This window comes from Crocodylus siamensis, chromosome 4 (assembly GCF_052110815.1).
Source record: "Crocodylus siamensis isolate JL-2025a chromosome 4, ASM5211081v1, whole genome shotgun sequence".
NCBI lineage: Eukaryota > Metazoa > Chordata > Crocodylia > Crocodylidae > Crocodylus > Crocodylus siamensis.
Genome location: NC_143398.1, coordinates 150,589,418 through 150,610,687, shown reverse-complemented (window position 1 = coordinate 150,610,687; position 21,270 = coordinate 150,589,418). Strand labels below are relative to the sequence as shown.

General features: G+C 49.5%; 1 protein-coding gene across 2 annotated transcripts in view; it reads right to left on the bottom strand.

The window, feature by feature from the left end:
• The window catches only part of MRC2 (mannose receptor C-type 2), a 111,417-nt gene that overhangs the window by 18,227 nt on the left and 71,920 nt on the right, over window positions 1-21,270 (bottom strand). For both annotated transcript variants that reach the window (XM_090044145.1, XM_090044143.1), the window contains exons 10-18: window positions 11,947-12,062; window positions 11,131-11,279; window positions 10,134-10,351; window positions 8,110-8,252; window positions 6,590-6,692; window positions 4,791-4,929; window positions 2,256-2,291; window positions 1,006-1,166; window positions 179-246 (exon numbers count right to left, since the gene is read on the bottom strand). In XM_090044145.1, the coding sequence (XP_089900271.1) occupies window positions 179-246; window positions 1,006-1,166; window positions 2,256-2,291; window positions 4,791-4,929; window positions 6,590-6,692; window positions 8,110-8,252; window positions 10,134-10,351; window positions 11,131-11,279; window positions 11,947-12,062 (1,133 nt within the window). The remainder of the gene's footprint in view (window positions 1-178; window positions 247-1,005; window positions 1,167-2,255; window positions 2,292-4,790; window positions 4,930-6,589; window positions 6,693-8,109; window positions 8,253-10,133; window positions 10,352-11,130; window positions 11,280-11,946; window positions 12,063-21,270) is intronic.

Below are 21,270 nucleotides of genomic sequence, written 5' to 3'. Positions count from 1 at the left end.
GTGTCCTCACCACAGCGAGAGTTCCAGGCGGGGTTTCAAGGGGTTCCAGGTTTTACCTGTGCTAAGACAAAATCCTCTCTGGACATGGAGGGAAGAAGGAGGGTGAGGGAGAGCAGAAGGATGTGTGTGTGCATGATGGGGGGATGTGTTGAAGTCAGTCCCATCCCCACAGACTTACTTGAATCGCCCATCATTTTCATATGTGTGTAGCCCAATCCACCAGTGTTGCTCCTGGCCCCTGGAGAACTGGCAAACATGACACAGGTTAGAGTCACAGGTAGAGAGAGGCACAAGAAGACCAAATGCATTGTGGACACATGCAGGTATGGCCATCCCCCTGGGGCTGGCTGAGTCTGGCTGGCAGCCACACTGCCTCCTGTAGCTCCTCCATGACTTCTAAAGGCCAGGAGCCTGGAGAAGAAGCAGAACAGCAGCAGGATGGGTTGTGAATAGCTCCCCTTTCTCTGAAGTGGGGAAGTGATTTCTTCAAGATGGGAAAAGGCTCAGCAGTTGCCTGCTCTGCAGCACCTTGGGAGGAGCCTAAGATGTGCCGATAGTAACACTGGCATCTTCATGCATCAGTCAGCAGAAAGTACCCCAAGATGAAGGCCAAGCCAGGAGGCAATGCTGGGAGGCAAGGCTCTACTCCCAGCTATATGGGGGTAAATCCAGCCTAATTCCACTGCCACCAGCCAAGACACTCCCAGCTTCTGCCACTGTGCCTGAGGGCCCAGGTCATAAAACATGCAGCTGTGTGCTAAAGCCAAATCAGGGATGCCAGAGATATGCAGGAGAAAACTGGACAGGAAAAACCCATGAGAGCACATGCTGGTGCTCTATGGGGCCTGTGTCCCTGCTCCAACCTCACAAATAGAGGAAGTATTACCTTAATAAGCAAAGTACACCAGAATGAGAGCAGGTGTTCTCCTCAATGGGGCAGATCTGCCTCCTACTGAATGAATGTGCAGTTGGAAGATGAGCTTGTGATGGCCCACACACTCTTACCTTCTTCAGATTCTGGCCCAAAAAATCCAGCTCTGCTCGGTTGTGAACAGACACCAGCTCTGCTTGGAACCAGGTGCAGATGCGCTGGGCCTGAACCCAGCTTGAGTGATGCTCAAAGAATTTGTATTCTTCATCCTGGTATTTAATCCACTCTTTGCTCCCTGAAAAGAAGAAGCACAAGGCAGGTGAACCTGGTGAACCCAGAATGGCCTTGATAGTAGGGAAGAGAACTGCTTTGCATTTGTCCCTCACAGTTCTGCAGATGTCCCTCAGCCCTGACTCACAAGCACCCTCCCGTACCAGTGCCTCCTAGCTCAGCCAGAACCCCATAATCCTGACCTATGGCTGGCCCTGCCATAAGCCTAGCCCTTCCCTACAGTTCTGCCAATGCCCCATAATCCTTATCTGTTGCACCCTGTGCTGTTCTAGCCTTGCCAATTTTCCTTACCTGACCTACAGATCAGCTTTTGCTGGTCAAGACCTGCCCCAGGTACAGCACCGCCAAGGCTCAGTCCTGCCTTGTAGCATGCCTTGAGATACCAGTCTTGTCTCATTCCTCCTAGCTCTGCTAATTCAGCTCTCTTCCCACTGCCATTGCAGTCCTGGCATTTTCTGAAGCAGTACTGTAAGTAAGCCATACTGCATGTAAATGCTGACAAATGCTCATGTTGGGAATACGCTCAGAGCAAGCTCGCTGTGTTTGGGAGGCCAGCACTCCCATGGAAGCTGCTAGCACGCTGCCCTTTCTTCTCAGACACTCAGCAATGAATGAGTCATAAGGGGCACCTATACATGGGCTTTGACATGTTTTGATTAGAACACACTGGAGCAGAATCAATTAATTGAGCCTGCTGGACTGTTCTTTAGTTACGAGATTTAGTTAAAGCACCTCCACTACCATTCTGAAATGTAGGATGCTGAATACATGAGACACTACAGGCATTTTAATGCAGGTGTTTTAAGAGCTGCTCTAATTAACCCCCTCCCCACACCCTCTCCCTCTGGAGTACATATTAAAATGCCCAAGGTGCCTGGGTAGCTCCCCCACAAGGATCAACACACATCTGTAGCTGACATGTATTTGCTAACCTCATCCTACTTTTGGCTGTCTTTTTTTAACGCTCTGCCTGGCTGCCGGCAATCAGCAGACAGCAGAGCTCTCCTTGTAAAGGCTGAAAAGAACCTAAAGGTGGATGAGCTTGGCTGCTTAGCCCTGTCTGTAAATTGCTGGAGGCAAATTGGTAACACACCCTGCGTGGTGATCTCTGGTTCCTTCACGTCAGCACCTGTTCAAACACAAAAGAGAAGGGAGTGAGTGAGAGGGAGCAAAAATCCCTGGGCTGGCTCAGCTTCTGGCCTAAAGACCCTGAGGCTCAGAATCTTGCAGGGTGGGAAATTCTTCCTTCCAGTTCAGAGCTGAGAGAATCACTTCCAACTGGGTTTCAATTAAATCAAAGACCTCCTGAACTTAGCATCCTTGGCTGATGGCAGTTTTCTCTGGCTCTTACAGCTCACCTGCCTTCCAGAGCCTGTTGACATGAGCTAGCTCTGCTCCTCAGCGCGGGGTGGGCCAACCTGCACCGCAGCAGTGTCAGTACTTGGAGAGGTGTCTGCAGTGATGGGGAGGGGAACATTTTTATTTCCCTACAGAAATGTGGTTCTAGGGAAAGGTATTGACTGAAAACTCAAAGGAGCAAAGCTCTCCACAGCTCTACAGGATAAGTATTGCCTGGGCAGCCGCAGCAGCAGCAAGTGGTGCCCTACCAGTGTGCCTCTACCTTGCCCTGCAGTTAGGCTGATTAGGATTCAAAAACACTGGCATCCAGGGCCAACCTTCTACAAGAGCTCTGCACACTGGTGGGGTGGCACCCAGGGGACAAAGCTCTGGGTGCTCCTTTTCTGGTTCAGTCTCTCCAGCCACCTTTAGAAAAGGCATTTCTGTTCCTGTTCCTGCCCAAAGTGCCTTCAGAAGCCCCCAGATTCTGAAGGACAGAATATGAGAGAGAGAGAGAGAGAGAGAGATGCATCCTGGAAGACTGAAGAGATGAAACTATATTGAGAGACTCCTTTTTACTCTCCAAGGACTTGAGGATGTATATAAATAAATCACTCGAGATCCACTCTCATGTCTTATAATGGTAACAGAAACCTTCCATAAAAATACAGCCTAAGAGACAGAAGAAGGAAGGGCTGTGGGTATGTGTACAGCTCTGCTAATCAACCCATGTGCTGATGCATTCCAACATGGACACAAGAATTATACCTTTGATATTTCTCCTACAACTTGTAATCCTTTTATCCCCTTAGCAAGGCCAGGCTCCAGCCCTTTGTGGGGCCAAGTCCCTGGTAAGTTTTAGGCTCCAGCTGCTTTTGTAGGAACAATCTCAAAAAGCCTCCAACCTAAATTTCCTCTGCCACAGCTTGAGGCTATTGTTCCTGGTCCTCTCTCCTACAGCCATGGAGAAAAGCCCATCTCCATCCTCTTTAAAATCGTCCTTCAGGTATTTGAAGACTTTTATCAAATCAAATGGAAGTAATTTGTGAGAGCTTAGCTTTGCAACCATGATGCTTCCTCAGTGTAGGTGCAGGGGGTCTGGATTTGAGTTCAATGCATGTTTCAAAAAAAATCAGCCTTTACTCTGTAGCCATATGCTGTTAATGTAGGAAGGATGCAATATGTGCTTTATGTGAACTGAAGATAAAGGCTTGGTAAAGTTGCATTGTGTTTTTGACTTTAAACTGTTGAGGAACAACCAGCGCCTCCATATTTCAAAGGTGCCTAAAGGATTTGATCCAAAACCCTTTGATGAATTTGAAATTTTCAGTTGCTAAAGACAAATAGACACAGGTTTTTCTTCTATTCCTACTCCAAACTCTTGTGTGGGGTCACAGTGATTTAAACAGTTACAGTAAGGCACAGCCAGTATTTTAATAAAGGGCTCTCTGCCTATCTAAACGTGTCTCCAGGCCATGTGTAGTCACACAGAGACCAGAAGGAGATAGCTATTTATTTTTCCATTCAAACAAAACTGCTTTATCATAAAAATGAGCCAAACCATTTGGCAAACAGACTTCAGTAGATTTGCTGGAATATTTATACTCCTACTCCAGAGGCCTCTGTAAGTATGTTGATACCCTGTTGAGTGTTTGGGGTGCATAATATGAAGGGTCTGTACCTGTATCTACGTACAAATTTAGTGCTTTGAGGCAAGTATTGTGGTGGGCAGGGCTTTCTTCCCCAGAAATTTCTTCACACACCAATTGGGATCTACTCTGTCCTAGGACAATTCTTCTTTGTTCACACTACTACAGGATCTGTAGATCCTCTAGTCATGCACTAAGAGACATGATTCATGTGTCACACATGGGTCGTTTCTCAGTGGGGAACACTGTCTATGCAAGGGATGGTACTGACAGATTTTTTTTTTACCCTGCCTCAGTCTGGTGCATTCCAAAGGCAAAACCTTTTCTCCTCAGATGTCTGCAAGCCTGGATCAGCTCTGGAAGGGATGACTTAATAAATACCCATAAGTAGCTCCATGTCTGCTAGAGAATGCAGCCAGAGCTTGCTGGCAGAAGCCAAACAAGGAGCCCTGAGGAGCCTGGTTGCTGTGTTTTGAAGATGCCACCTGATGGGGTGCTGTGAGGCTGAAACAGACATTGTCTGAAACAGTACACTGAGACCCACTGATGAGATGCTGTATTCTTACCATGAACTTACCAAGTTCTCACCACTTCTGATTTACCCACCCTGTCTTCCCTGGGGGGGTTCTTTCCCTTCTTACCTTTGGGTACTTTGCAGATCCAATCTAGCTGTGACTCACACTGCATGGGCATCCACTGCAAGGATGCCAGGTCCAGCACCACACAGTTACGGATGTCATCATCATCATGGTTACTGCGATCGAAGTTGTGGTAATAAAACTGATGGCCAAGTAAGACAGGGAGAATTAGAGTCTGCTGCTCCATGAGAGCTTGTGGTGTCCATGTAGGCTCTTAGGGTGTTTATACGTGTGCTCTGGGATGGGGGGAGAAGGTTCGGAGAGCCACTCTAATTAAAGCACCTGGAGCATCTTGTGTATCAGTGTCCCTGCACTTTAAAATTATGGCAGGGGTGGTTTAACTAAAGCTCATCAGACGAGCTTTAGTTAAAGTGCCCCCATCACCATTTTTCAGTACGGAGACACTGATGCATGAAATCCTGGAGGCTGCTGGAGCGTGGCAATTACCATGCTCCAGCAGACTCGATTTGTGCTGTAATTACAGCACACTGGAGCAGCCTCACTGCTTGTGTATACGCACCTATAGCTTGGTCTCTTGGTGCAGTAGGCCAGGCTGCTAGTCTGTCAACAGCAAGCTGATATTTTGACTGAGAGACAGAAGCTGAAGTCTTATTCTTCAGCAGAGGGCAAAGCTCTCCCACGTCCACCTGGCCACCTGTGTAGTGCTGCATGCAAGAGAAAAGGCCAGCCCAACTGATGATCTGCTGCACCCCTGATTGTCCCATCTCACTTTATGACCAAGGGGAAACCTTCCCCACCTTTCATAATCATCTAGGTTCTTGTAATGCAAGTGTGAAATGCTGCTAGCACTGTATGGCTGTCCACTTTGCAGGAGGAGTGGGTACAGGGAATCGGTCCCAGAAGAAAGTTATTCAGCCCTTTTATTTGAGATGTAGCACTCACCCCCCCACGCATACACACCAGGTTTCCTCCCCCATCTCTGACAGCTATGCCAGCAGGTATACCAGCAAAGAAAGTCTTCTAATTTATTCCATTTGGGAAACTGGTTTGAGCTAGAGAGACCAGAAGAATGTGGCCTCTAGTGGAGAGACTGCTGAAACAGAAGAGCTAGGTGGGTGCTGGGTGTCTCATCCTTTTAGAGAACCCATGTGTTGTCACATAGTGAAGTAGGGGAGTTCAGGCTCTTTTGGTGTCAGTCCACAGCTTGTGTTTCCCAGTGATGCCTTCCAGAAGTCTCACTAGTACCTCTCTGCTGGCTGCCTATCCTTCTTTCCACCCCAAAGGAAGTTACAGATCTTGGCGGCTTTGACACACAGAGCATGAGATAATCCTGGAGCCTGACTAGCATCTTCCTCACTCCCTAAATCAGCTTTAATGCACATACAGGTAGGAAAAGCATAGCATCTTCCTAGGGCCTTGACCACTGGTGGTCATTAGAGAGGGCACAGTGCTTTCTGCGAGGGCCAGGGTCTCTACTGGTATAAAGTGGCATGGCTGTGTTAAACTGAAAAGAGAAAAGTGTGTTCCATCAGTTCCAGGTCTGCCCCCCAGGTGTCCAGGCCACATTCCACATGGATAAGAATCACCTGCCTTCCTAAAATTCCCCCTGGCTATTTAAAAGGTTCCTGTTAAGCCCCCAAAAAACTGACCAGTGGTGTGGAACTACTGATGTTTCCCTGACTGGGCTGCATTCATACACTGGTCTGGGGTGAAGTGGTTCCTGTCTATCTATCCATAATGAGATGTCACATGAGTCTCATTGCAGCATGTGACAGCTCCACGTGCTTAGAAGATCATAACTGATCTAGCATCCATTGCTGCTCATAGCGCAGAGCACTCACCCCAAGGCCATCACTCCATCGCCAGCTCCTGTCACTGGTGGGGTCCCGCCGATTCAGGCCAATCCAAAACCAGTGCTGCTCATGGATTTCTGGTTCTGATTCACTGGGGAAAGCACATGCCATGATAAGAAGGAGAAAAGGGAACAGAGCCTACCTAACTAGCCCTGCTAGAACTGTGTTTGTATAAATGCCATGTTTAAAGTGCACTTATTAACAATTTTATTTATGCTTGAACCAAGCACCCTGAAGGCAAGAATGCAGGGCTACTTTATTGATTTGCATATTAAATTGTCTCAGCTGCTTTGCAATATCAATGTTGGTCACTGCCCATCTGCCATAGATGGGGGGACCACACAAATGTCCATTCCTAGCCACTAATTAGCCCTATTTTCACCATACAGACCCAGGCACACTTTTATCCCAGGACTACCTGTGAAGAAAACATACACTTACACACTTACACTTTCTGCTTTCATGCATGCATGCCTTGGTAACATTCAGGCCCATACACATACCCAGCCAACATGTTGGCACACTAGCAAATATACAGATATCCTATATCTGTGTGCACACAAGTATAGGAAATATAGGGAATAAGGAATGCTAGATGGGATGGGACCAATGGCCCTGCAAGTACAGAATCCTGACTGATCAGCAGCAGAAGGTATGAGGACACTTTGAGGGTATGTCTCTACCACATCCCTGCTGCTACCAGGACATGTATGTACCATCCAACCACCTTGCCACACCAAGCCCATGGACTTCTACAGTCACCTCTGAAATGGTCTCCACAGTGATTGACAGCAGCTGCAGGGATGCCTGTGGAGCAGCCTGACTGCTACATTTCTGGCTTTGGTGTGTGCTCAGAAGCATGTGCCCAGGCAAGGGCAGGGGTGCCAAAAAGGGTGTTCTACAGCAGCTCATTGGAAAGTTTCATTTTCCTATATTTATGTATACATATGCAGCCACCAAGCAACCCTCTAAACTTACCCACACACAGACAAGAGGACATATTGGATGTTTATAGACGTGAGGGGGGTTGCTTTAATTAGCACAGTTCTGAGAGCCACGTATATCAATGTCCCCATGCATAAAAGTGGCCGTGGTGTGCTTTGAACTAAAGCTCATCAAACGAGCTTTAGTTTAAAATGCCTCGCTGCCATTTTTCAGTGTGGGGACGCTGATACACGTCATGCTGGAGTCTGCTGGAGAGTGGTAATTGCCAAGCTCCAGCAGATTCGATGAATTGAGTCTGCTCTGATGCACTGTGAGTACAGCCTCCCTGTACACGTATGGGAGCCCATTTTGTCCATACTAAGGTGCACATAAAGAGAAATACATCCCCATGCCCGCACACACATACACACACACACAAATGTGCTGCTGCAAATTCATGCACACACAGTCACAGACACCCAATGCACATGGCCCAAACCTACACGTGCACTCTCACACACACATACCTCAGGGTACAGATGCATGCACACACATACACACACTTCTTGTAAACTGGTCCTTACCCAAAAATCTTGTTGAGAGTGTTGGCTATGAAATGTTCTTCCTCATAGCTGCCCAAGCTGAGCAGCTGTGCCCCAAGCTCACGGCAAAACAGTTGAGACATGATCCAGGTCTTTTTGTCTTGCAGCTTGTCGAAGTGGAACACCTGGAGAGGGAAAGAAGGTGGAGAGGGCTTGCTGCTCTGCTTTACTCCTAATCCTGGGGTGGGGGCAAATACACACAGAGAGGTGCTAAGTCCTTTCCAAGCTCCTCTGAGGAGTTTGGCTTCAGGCATGGGCCAGTGCCAGGGGTTTCACAGTAACTTTGGAGTCTCAGCAACATGTGCACCCTCTGTAGACGAGACCTGAATTTCCACACAGCACCATCTCCCTGAAGCTGCCCCCACTGCTTTTTAAGCTGCTTTAAGTATCTATGGTACCCTGCAAGAAGGAGGAATTGGCTGCCCAGTGATATGCACGTACAAGGAGTCAGCAGAATTCAGCCCAGCTCAGGCCTTCAGCAACAGGCTGGGATGAGAGGGCATAAGAACCCAAGCCACCCCTACTAGGCTCTGTCCAAGCCTAGATTTGTTCCCCTTCCTTAATCTGTGGATTCCCCCTTTGCTTTTGAACCACACTGCACCTGTAAACAACCTGCTCTCCTGGCACTTCTGCAGACATCCCTAAAATGTTGGATTCCACTCCCAAGCTCTGCCCCAAGGAGAGGTTTTGACTGCATTGCTGACAGCTGAAGGTCTCCTGTGAAGTGTATCTCCCAAAGTGCTGTCTGGTGAGCTACCCCCAGTGTGAATGTGACCTGCAGCCACTGAGAAGCCTCCCACCCCAGCAGAAATCCTGAGAAAACATCCCCCTTTGGAAGTTGCCCCCACCCACCCACCACAGCAGACGTCTGTCCCCTCACCAGTAGTAACAAGGGGTGATACTCTCCATGGGCAGGGCTTTCTTCAGGGGCATGACTACCCCTTTCACATGCAGTGGGTGCAAAGGTTTGCAGTGGCTGAGTTTTACACCCTCTTTTCACACGGGCAAAGACACCAAGTGCAGGGCCAGGAAAAAGCAGGCTCTGGGTGTCAGCAGTATCCTGAGCTACTAGAAGCATTCCTAGCCTGAAGCAATTCAGGTCATATGGAAACATGCCAAGTTGCAGCAGAATCACACTGCATCTATGAGGGTGGTAACCAGGGGGTACAGGAGAGACCCAGGGACTGGAAATGTCCCAAGAACTAACAGTGCCCTGTCTGCCACTCCAAATACTTTTTGCTGTAAATACTCTCCTGTCCAGTTGTAATACCTCACACACTACCACATCGAGTCCTGGATATAGGGCACAGGCCTGAAGAGCCAACCCTGAGTCCACAGGGACCCTTCCTTCCATCCCCCATAATAACAACAGAGATACACATATGGAGATGTAAGAATTCCCTGGCTTTAGGCCCCTGCTGCAATCAGTACTCTATAGACCCAGGCTGTGGCAGGTGGGACATTCCCCCACTACCTGCTCAGGATCCAGCTACCTTCCTGGAGGAGTCCAGCATCTACAGCAGCACTGAGCTGCCCAAGGCAACCCTCCCTTACCCACTAACCAGAAAGGAGAGCAAGTAAGGGGATGGGAGGAGGCTTATTTTGTAACTGTTTTGACTGGTGGGAGTTCCATTGCCTGTCTTGTCCACAAGAACCTCTAAGAGCCTTCCCCAGACTGCCATGACTCTGTATCCCTGCCTATCCAATGCAGAACAAGGGCTCAAAGGCATAGCTCGCCCTGAGTGCCCAGGGAGGGCGTGTGTGTGACATACTAACCAGGTGGGGTTGCCTGCCCTGTCTTCTTCCATATAACAAAGCCACCAGATACAAATCAACTTGTATTCTTTACTGCTTCTTACAATTGCTACTTCTGCTGCTTTGGGTGGCATTGTTGCATCCTCTACAAACAGCTTGGCTTTCCTGATAGTCCTAAAGAGCCTTTAGGACTAACAACTAGGAGGTGAGGCAGGGCTATGGGCACCTTGCTGCCTTCCTCTCTTACCTACCTTGTAGCAGTGTCGGAGCTTGGGGTCTGAACTCCATCCCTGAGGGCAGGAACCAGTGAGGCTGGGTGTGGGGTATGAGGCCGGTAAGTCGGGGTTCACTGGGGTGCCCAAGTTCTGCCTGCAGATGTACTTGGCCTTGAATGTGCTGCAGTTCTTTACCTCCCACAGCCCCATGGAGCTCCCGGTGGCCAAGGCAACGCAACCACCTTTGTTGTAACCTATAATTTTTATAGAGGTGGGGAAAAGACATCAGGATTAAGCCATGACAGAAGGACATGATCATCTCCTACCATCAGCCAGGGTCAGATCAAACTCTAGGCCCCCTGTGACCACAACTCATCCTTGAGAGCCCAGAGGGTGTGCGACTGAATGCAGAGAGGACAAAGCCCTCTTCTGGGGATGGAAGGATCTATTGCTGGCCTTGATTCTCTGGAGGCCCAGGATGCAAGGACACCAGTGCTCTTCTTTGGGGAGGTAAAAAGGAACCCCTTCTCCCACCACGCAGCCAGTGAAAGATGGTTCCCTGAAAAGGCTGTTCCACTGTTCAGTGCTAGCTAGCCCCAGAGCTGGGCAACTGTGGAAGATTCCCCCACAGACAAACAGACTGGACTGTGAGGATGTTCTTTAGTTCTGCTCCAACCCTGGCTCTTAGTTACCCCCCATGTACTGCCATAGTTAGCTCCACAGATGCTTGGGGTCCATACCCATGCAGATGTGGAGCCACCTCAGAGAGAGAGAAAGAGAGAGGGAGAGAGAGAGAGAGAGAGAGCACCATTATTAGTCTGTTGCATATTTCCCCATTAGTTCCTGGCCATAATACTGTCCCTCTCTCTGCCTTCTGCAGAGTGGCAGGCAGCTTAGGCCTGTAGGAGGCAGAAGCACCACTTCTGTTAGTGTGGGGTGGGGGAATGCAGTGGGACCCTGGGGTAAGGAACTAATGCCTTTTGGGACTGCTCTGCACCCTACCAGCCCAGTCAGTTGGCATTTGTGTCCTTACCAGGCTGGTCGCGGTTCCAGTGGGTGTACATGACCTCGTCACCACTCAGCCAGCGGAAAGAGCCTGTTTCATTGATGTCCTGCAGCGCCGTCCAGAAATACTCATTTTCCCAGACATAGATGAGGCTGCTTACATATGCCTGCTCAAACCTAACATGGGAGAACACAAGTTATCCTTACTGTTCAATATCCTCCAGGTATGTTACAGCTCAAGCTACAGGAACTCTGGCTTTAAGACCTGGGAGTTCCCAGACCAACCTCGAGTGTCATTCAAGATGGCCGCTGTTACACGAGGTGGAGGTCTTAGGGTATGGACAAACAAATGACTACATGTTTATTTGCAAATTAATTTGGGTTAAAAAAGAGGTGGGAGCAGCTGACACATCTGACCAATCCATGTGTCTGCTATTACCCTGTGGTAAGTGAAATCTAAAATGGGCAATTTAGTCCTCAGTGAAACAGGGCTAAGTTACTGTGTGATTTGACTTCTTCCTCCCTATGGGGTAAGAAAGGACACAATGGACAGTTACTGCAGAGCAGCTTTTCTTCTGCTGCAATCTGTTCGCTTGTCCACACTCTTATATACTTCCTGCTATGTCCCCCAATGGCCTTCAATCATGGGTAGAAAGTGTGTTTGTTAGTCTATTCCCTGAATAGCATACAGCAGGGAACTGATTTTTCCCAAGGGTGAACAAGGAGTCCCGGGTCCCTGTCCTTTGCTCAGACAGACAAGTGCCAGTAATGGAGCACTGAGAATCTCCCCTTGAGTGAACCCAAATTGCTGTGCTAATAAAGCTGATCCCTGGGGCACACACACCTGTTGGTGATGGTGACCAGAGTGGCCCCATAGTCAGAGCACATCTTCCGAGCCTCGCTGTATGTTACGTGGTCTTCTCCCAACCAGTAGCAGGATGGGCTGTGCCATTTCCAGCCCTGGGTGGCACAAGGTAGTAATAATAGTTACACATTCTTGAAGATACCTCCAGCTACAGCTTCACCCACACAGATATGCTTCCCTTGGGCCTTTTGCAAACAAACATAAGTGACCAGACACTTGGTTGAGGTGATTTAGCCAGGGATGATTCTGCCCTGACCTCAAGAAGTCCCTTCTAGTTCTTTCCTCTGAATCTATGACTCATGGAACACACTGCTACAAAAATGTTAACAAAACACAGAACTAAGCAAGATCCACAAAAAAAATAAAAAGAAAACATCCACTGAACATTTACACAAATCAAAACTAGCCCTTCAGTTTCACCAGTCAGGATAATGTTTCATAGTTTCTAGGGTCGGAAGGGACCTGAGTAGATCATCTAGTCCGACCCGAAAGAGTACTGGGGTCAAATGGTTCATCTAACCTCCTCTTAAAAAACCCCCAGGGTAGGAGCCTGCACCACTTCTCTTGGAAGTTGGTTCCAGATCCTAGCTGCCCTGACTGTGAAGTAGCGCCTCCTGATGTCTAGCCTAAATCTACCCTCTGCCAGTTTGTGACCGTTATTCCTGGTCACTCCTGGCAGTGCTCGCGGGAACAGGGACTCCCCCGATGCCTGCTGGTCCCCTCTGACTAGTTTATAACAGGCCACTAGATCCCCCCTCAGCCTTCTCTTTTGGAGGCTGAACAGGTTCGGATCCTGTAGCCTCTCCTCATAGGGCCTGCCCTGCTGTCCCCTGATCATGCGAGTGGCCCCCCTCTGGACCCTCTCCATGCTGTCCACATCCCTCTTGAAGTGCGGCGCCCAGAACTGGACACAGTACTCCAGCTGCGGCCTGACCAGTGCCGCATAGAGGGGGAGGATCACCTCTTTGGACCTGCTCAAGATGCATCTGTGGATGCATGACAACGTGCAGTTGGCCTTCCTGACTGCCTCCCCACACTGCCGGCCCATGTTCATCTTGGAGTCAATGATGACTCCAAGATCCTTTTCTACCTCTGTGCTGACAAGAGGGAGTTCACCAACCTGTAGGTATGGTGCCGGTTGTTCCTCCCCAAGTGCATCACTTTGCACTTGTCTGTGTTGAATCCCATCCTATTCTCATCCGCCCACCCTTGTAACCTGTCTACATCCGACTGTAGCCCGTTGCTTCCTTCTAGTGTGCCTACGTCCCACCACATCTTAGTGTCATCAGTAAATTTGAACAGGGTGCTTTTTACCCCCTTGTCCAAGTCACTGATGAAGATGTTGAACAGTGCGGGCCTGAGGACTGAGCCCTGGGGGACCCCACTGCCCACATCCCTCCAGGTCAAAAATGACCCATCCGCTACCACCCTCTGGGTGCAGCCCTCCAGCCAGCTGGTGACCCATTTGACTGTGTGGGTGTCGACACCACAGTCCCCCAGTTTCTTAATGAGAACAAGGTGAGAGACAGTGTCAAAAGCCTTCCGGAAGTCCAGGAAGACTATGTCCACCACTACCCCTGCATCTAATGATTTGGTGATCTGATCATAAAAGGCCACCAGGTTGGTCTGACAGGACCTGCCACTGATGAACCCGTGTTGGTTGCCCCTAAGTATGCAGTCACCTGCTGGCCCCTTGTGGATGTGTGCCAGAATAATTTTCTCAAACAGCTTGCCTAGGATCGAGGTAAGACTAACTGGCCTATAGTTTCCCGGGTCCTCCTTCTTCCCCTTTTTGAAGATGGGAACCACGTTGGCCCTCTTCCAGTCCTCCGGCACCACACCAGAGCACCACAAGTGCTCGTAAAGTCATGCCGGGGTCCTGCAATGACCTCGGCCAATTCCTTTAGACCTCTAGGGTGGAGATCGTCCGGACCAGCTGACTTGAATATGTCCAGTCCCTCCAGAAGTTCTCTAACTAGTTCCTCACTAACCCTTGACCCAGGTGTGCCTCCCCTGGGGCCTGAGGGGGGCCCAGCAGGGAAATGACTGTTCTGGTCCCTACTTAGGAAGACGGAGGCAAAGAAATCTTTAAACATGTTAGCTTTGTCGTCATTGGAACATAAACCTTCCAGCTTCAGGATACAAGAGTCTATTGGCTGCCTAGCCTTAGGAAGAAGTTTCCATCAGAGGCACATCAGGGTGTACCAAGTGTGTTATCTCCAGGAAAGGTAGGGAAGCATTAGTTCCATTGTACAAGGCATGGTGAGATGCCACCTGGTACAGGACTGCACAATTCTGGGCATCCATGCTGAAGACAGATGAATCCGAACTGGGTCAGTACCAGCACAAGAAACTCTCACACAAGAAGAGACCAAGAGAGCTTGGCTTCCTTTGCAAAGGAAAGGAAAGGCCAAGAGGAGATTTGACTGCATCAGAGAGGTAAGCTACATAAGCTAAAAGGGTATGGGTGGCCCAAGAACAAATAGGTCATGAATAAATTTAGGATTGGAACAAGAAGGTCTCTAACAAGCAGAGGAGTGGACAACAGCTTGCCTGTAGGAGCCGTGAGAACAGAAAGTACAGCTGGTTTTTAGATGGAGCTGGATTGGGCACTGTAAAAGAATCTATGACGTGGGATCTGTTATATCAGGGACCCAGGAAATCCTTGTAATCCTATTAAAGATGGCACAAGGGATTTTCTTTCTGGAGCATCTGTTAGTGGCCACTGTCAGACAAGGCACCAGAGAAGACCACTCAGGTCTAATACAGAGCCACAATCCCTGTACCAGTTTACTGGCACTCCTTAGCACATTGGTATTGTTTCTCAGCTCGGGACCAGCACTGAAGAGCACACTTCTTCTTGTGGGGTACTCGGCTAAGTCCTGATTCTGAGGGTAGAGCGCCATCTCTGAGATTGCCAATACCACTTCCTGCCACACCCTGAGTTTATCTTGGGAGGTCTCCCATCCACAGGCTAACCTGGCTTGACCCTGTTTAGTTAGTGAGATCTAATGAGATTGCAGCCCTGGAGGATAGGGCTGCAGAAAAAACATCAGGCCAGCTTCAAAGCAGCAGAAAGTTCTCTCTGCTGCCAATGTCCAGCCCCTGATCAGAGGCTCAGAGAGGGGAATACAATCCTCCCCTTATGCAGAAAGGCCAAACGAATAGCAAGTCCCACCGCAGTCCATTTTAATAGCCCTGGTTTGTTGATGTTGGATGCTCTCTGTAGCTGGAGACACAATAGCATCCATTCTCTGCCAAAGCAGTACGAACAGGGCAGACTGACAGGGGGCAGGAGGGGCTGTGCAGAGAGCTCCAAAGACTTGCAGCAAAGGCAGCAGCCGCAGCTGCATGGAGGCTGTGGGGGAGGTGGGGGCTTGACAGTGGCAGAGAAAGGGAGGAAGAGTGAAAGAAAATGCTCGTAACAAAAGAATAAGCAGGGAGTAGGTTTTCCTAGCAAAGCCTGATAGCAGAGAAGAATAAGGCACTGACGGCTCAGCTGGAGGGGATGGCAGTGCTCAGGTGTGAGCTATCCTATCACTTGACTGCTCCCCAAGAAAATGCCAAGATGTAGATGTACATAACAGCTATGTTCAGGCTGAAATGCTCATCCACACCACTCCTTCTGATTTCACTGCCTGGATCCCTTCCTTATGGCTGCTCAGAGTCCCAGCACAACAGTTCTGTCATACTGCAACTCCGACTGTCGCTGGAAGGGACTGTTCGTATCAGCCAGATAAATCTGTACCACAAAAGCAAAACAGCAACTCACACTCCGTGATGGGAGGAAGGAGCCAGCTTGCAGGGCACAGCCACTGGAGGGCTACACATTCACACCGCACAAGGTGGGAGAACTGTGCATGCACCAGGCAAATACCAACCAGTCAGTCCTCACTACCAAAGGTGCAACTGTGTTTAAATACTCTGAGTGGCATGTTTCTCATTCCCCACAATGATTTCATCTGTCTCCTCAATCCCATCTGAAGTAGGAGCAAATTATCACTCAAATTTTCTACTGAGGGAGGGTGCACCCCGCCCCCCAACTCACAGGGGGAATTAGCATCAAGGCCAGGACACACATTTCCTGACACCCAATGCTTTGCTTAGACCCTCACTTGCCCTTTGAAACTGCTGGGAAAATTTGTCTCTTGCTGTAACACCTGCACCTGTGACAAAGCATGAGAGAGACAATGTCTCCAAGCTAGCCCCTTCACTTCTCTCGTGTTGGACTTCTAGCTGCTGCCTGGCACAGAGGCAAAATCTAGAGCCAAATATCCTCTGTAACATCCAGAAGATTATGCAGCATCCACAGGCAGGACAATATTTCTTTCATGCCTACAAAATGCAAGATACCAGAGAGGCAAACAGAGTGGGTCTTACCCTGGATGGCCAGTATTTTGAAGAACCTCCATCCACAAGAAGGGGGGATGCTAAGAATGCTCCAGGAGGGCCTGGATGTCTTAGGGATGAGTGCCAGATATCCAAATCTGATGTGGGGGCAGAGAAGGAACCAGGGCAAATGAAGTCTGGAGAGGGTCTCAAGAGACTAGCATGTTTTACATCTCAAGGAACCCAACACATGTTGTGTGCCTGGCTGACAATGTGGAAAGATGCACCCCTTGCCCCAAAAAGGGTGAAAACAGAGATAAGACCAAAAGAAGGAAGATTAACAATGAGCTGGTACCACTGGCCTGGCACGGGGGGGATTAGGTGCCTTCTCCCATCAAGTGTGCACCCTGAGATAACCAGCTGGGTTATGGGGATGTTAACCATCACCTTTGTTTCACTCCACTAAAATTGGAGATAGGATATAGGCCAGTGGGACACAAGAGGTGGCTGAAGCAACACCCCTCATTTCTGGAGGATTGAATCCTGGTAACTGAACCCAGCTATGTTGGGCAAGGTCCTCAGAAGATAAACAATTTGGGAGCATCAGAAACTCTGCACAGGAGAAGGCCTAATGCTAGGGATCAGAGGTCTGCAGCTCAGGACTTGATGCACCCTGGAGAATCCCAGGGCTGTCACATCAGGGTAGGCCATGGGTCAGGGAAGAGGTGTACCACATGAAGTGGGTGGCAGTCCCTACTAGCAGTGAGTGCTGTATAGACCTCATGCTCAAGTGCCATGCTTCCTTCCAAATGACTGTCCCTTCCCAGAAGAGATTTGGTGTGGGACTTCATGCCATGATATTTCAGCAAGACATAGCACACCCCTTCCTAGTACTTGTGGTCCCCTCCTGAGTCTCTGTGCCTTGGTACCCCACACCATCTCAGTACCTCCAGGTCTCCCTTTCTGGGTGTTTCCTTTCCCCATCTTAGATGCCACACCTCCAGCCCCCTGCTCCCTGATGTGGCTGCCCTCTGCTCTGCACACAGTCCTGATTCTTCATTATTCTCCTCCCCTGCTCTTAGGACAGCTACCTCCTGCTCCTCTAGGTGATGTAGTGTCTAAGGACCAGATCTACTGCTTCTCTTGAAGACTTTACCAAAATAAATCAGCAAGGAGGGGGGGCGGGAGCAGGGAGTGGGATGAGAGAGAAAAAACCCATAAAGAAAAACAGCCCATTATTCAAGCTGGCAGTGAGGTCTGGAAGGAATGCATCCAATAGCTCTAACAGATGGGGTCACTACTTGCCAAAAATACCACAGCATTTTATCAGACAAGACAGTACTACTAGGTCCCCTGCAGGGTTTACTGGGAATAAGCTACTAAGGACCAACCCTGAAGAGCATGCAGGGCCAGGGAGGCCACGGCAGGCAGGATATAGAATAGACTGGAATAGAGAGAGAGAGAGGGAGGAAGGGAAGGAGAGAGAGAGCTAGCCTCCTCCTCCTTTGGCTCAGCTGCTGGAATGGAGGACACAGCCATCTCGGTCTGGTTTATGGAAGAAGCAAGGAGGTTTGCATGGCGAACGCCTAAGGCTGGGAGTCAAGATGCCCAGGTTTGGCCAGCAGCCTTGTGTCTGACCCATGCAGAGCAACTCAGGAGATGGCAATGCTTTCTGTAACTGCCTGTGTGAAACGGAGAGAAGCACCAATCCTCTTGGAAGAGCTAATGAACACCTGCAAAGGGCTGTGCGGTGCTCAGTCAAAGGGCACAACACAACTGGTTTGGGATGGGGGGATCCTGGGTAAATGGATGAGTCCTTGTTGCCTCCAATGATACCTGTGGCTAAGCCCACCCTACATAATGGAAAAATGGGCTCTCAGCAGGCATCACTGTAAAATCACTACGCCTCTGTTCTCCCCTCTTCCTTCTACATCTTTGTTCCCTACCACCAGAGGAGAAGGCTGCCCCTTGTGTTCAGCTCTGCCCGAGCACAGGACACTTCCTGAGGTGAATCAATACACGTTGATGGAGGAAATGAGTGGTATTCAATTGCTGGTTCTCTAGAGACCTGTTGACTGGGCACACTTTCAGACAGCCTCTGAGTCACAGAAAAGCAGCCTTTACTGTGAGCTTCCACCAAACCCTGTCCAGCATGTCTGTTGGTTTTTTTTTTTCTCCAGGTGTACCTTTGTCTTCAGTCAGGCTGTGCAGCACCAGCAGCAAGTACCCAGGTGGCACCAGGCACAGATGGGCTTCCCCTTCCCTCTGTGTGGGGGAGGGTGGACAATTCTCAGCAATGGATGGAGCCAGGTGACAGCTGTCCACACAACAATGGGGCCAGTCATTAATAAGACAGTTATTCCTTTACTGCAAATGAGAGTCATCCAAAAACAGTGGGGTAGATTAGAGGAAGTACCCAGGTCTTGATTATGATCTGCAGCCTTACCATCTTGTTTGATGTTCCAGCTAGTGGTTATTTTCTCCAGGATTCCAGGGTTGGATGGAGTGAAGATTGCAAACAGAGGTGTGGTTTAAATCTATGGATCCTACAGTGATGCACTCTTAGGCCTTCTGGGCTGTAATGGTGCTAACACGAACTGGCTGGGGTCCTGCTAAAGGTGGCTTTTTCTCATTTCTCAGGTAATGTTGAACTCAGTGCTCCAGCAAGCGATACTGTCTGGTGTATGTGTGTGAGTTGGGGGGTGGGGGGAATCACTGATCTAATCCATTTTAGAGGTGGCAGCACTTTAGTGATCTCCAGAGAAATGTGGTCACCAAAGTGCTATGGGATCCTCAGGATGGACAGTGGTATGATGAGTTCAGATCACGGCCCCTACTGCAATTTGCAGAAGGTCCATTATTACTTTATAAGTTTATGAGCAGCAGCAGCCCTATGTCCAGCATGGGACACATGGTGGGAGCTGGTGGCCAGGAAAGAAGAGCTATGGCAGTGGCTAAGGGTGAAGTGGATGGAGGGTGACCAGGGCTGTGTCAGCTCTCGCCTGCCCTCCTGTTACTGATCACCGTTTTGTAGTAGGCCATTCCTCTGGCCATGCCAGTAGTGCAGTGAGGCGGATAAATTGGTTCCATGGACAAATCAAGCCTGCAGACTGTTTGACACCCCAGAGTACATGAATGCAGTTGAGTAGACAGCAACAGCACCACAATACCAAAAGGCCATCTCCTCACTGCCTTCTGTGTGGGTGAGTGCACACAACTGCTGTCTCCTGGTAAGCCAGCAGCCCGAGTCTTCAAAGCCCAGGCCTGGAGATACTCCCCTTCTGCTGCCTTCTGAATGCCACTGTGTGCCCAAGGGCCTGGCTCCTCCCTGGAGGCAAGGCAGCATAGCTGTCCTGCAGGAATTAGTGTCAGTCCTGATGTTACATAGATCCTTGGAGTTCCTGCTTTGCTGACCTGCTTGCCAACTTATGTGGGAGGGAGGGGAGGAGCAGGGAGAGGAGTGACCCAGAGGCAAAGGAGGCCTGTAGCTACTAATCACTGAGGATAAATGGTGCCCTTAGCAACTGGCTGCAATCCTTGGTGCAGGATCCATTATGTTAAGCAGCCCAATGCTCCCTCCCCTCAGCAAACCTAGCATGAACAGATCAGCCACAAATACAGGCAAGCAAGAGGTGGCCAGCAACTGCCACCCTGCTCCCCATTTCCCTACAGTGGAAACTGCATGCTGTAGGCTCAAATGCCCTCAGTCCCCATGGGGCACAAAGTCCAGGTCAAATCCCAGGAAGAGGCCTGTGGGAAATCAGTAGCTAGGCTCTGCCAGCCCTGCAGTAGCCCTCCATGATGACCAAGCAGCTGATGAGGAAGCATTGGAATCACAGCCCTACTGTGCCATACTCAGTCCATCTTCCAGATCAGTACAGGATTGTCCCCTCTAGTATGTTTGCAAGTCCAGTGTGGCATTAAATGTTGTGTCATGGAGCTTCCATGATTTCAGTAGAGGGATGAAGGTCAGCTCAGTACCCTTATGAATAGGGAGCCAAAGCTTCATACTGCAAAGAGCAATACAGCAATACTCCACCAGAAGCAAATGTCTGCTTTGCACCAGCCCTTCAGAGCCATTCACTGAGACAGAAACACAACTTTGATCTGCCAGCACAACTAAAACCCTGTAGAGACAACTTCTGCGCTTCCTGCAAGTGTTGAAGGAATGGCAGCCAGAGGGGGGAGTGGGGAGCTGCAAACAGGCAGGAAGCTCTGGTGTCCTGAACCACCAGGTGGGTGAGGGGGATTTCTGCAGCAGAGTGCAACAGGACCCCCTCACCTCTGATGGGTCATCTGTTAATATCCAGGGAGGGGTAGGACTTCTGGGGCCCCTCAGCCAGAGGTATGGGGGGGCCCACTGCACTCTGCCATGAAAATGGCACCCACAAAATCTGAAGGCAGCCGCTGTAAATTAGGTAAGTCCCTATCCATTCACATTACTGGTGGGGACCTGTCGTTTGAATCCCTCGTTCCTTGCTCTCCATCTGACCAGAGGCTGGGATCCTCTCCTTTGGACCCATTCTGGTCTGATTATGCAACTGATTTACCTGGGTCTCATTCTGACTGCTCTAACGGCCCTGGAGATATCTGACACGCCCTAAGGTAGCACAGAGAGTGTGTTAGTATGACCTGCATAAGACAGGACAAATGGAAGGGAGTTGTTTAGCTAGATGCAGAAGCTACACTCTTCAATGATGTGAGCTGTCAGGCACGCTCAGCTTTCCACAGTGGGAAATGCAGGTGCTTAATCTTTCAGAGGAAGTGCTCAGTATTGCAACAACCCCTGTTCAGGAAATAATCATGCAACATCATATGTTCTGGTAGGAATAGCAGGCCTAACATTTCACAGTTGTGGTTTCCCACAGAAAACCACTAACTCCCAGGCCCACCAGCTCCTTTCACTATTGACATAAACAGCTGTTGAGTCCCATCAGCCCCTGGCCAACATACAGCTGGACCACAGACACATCT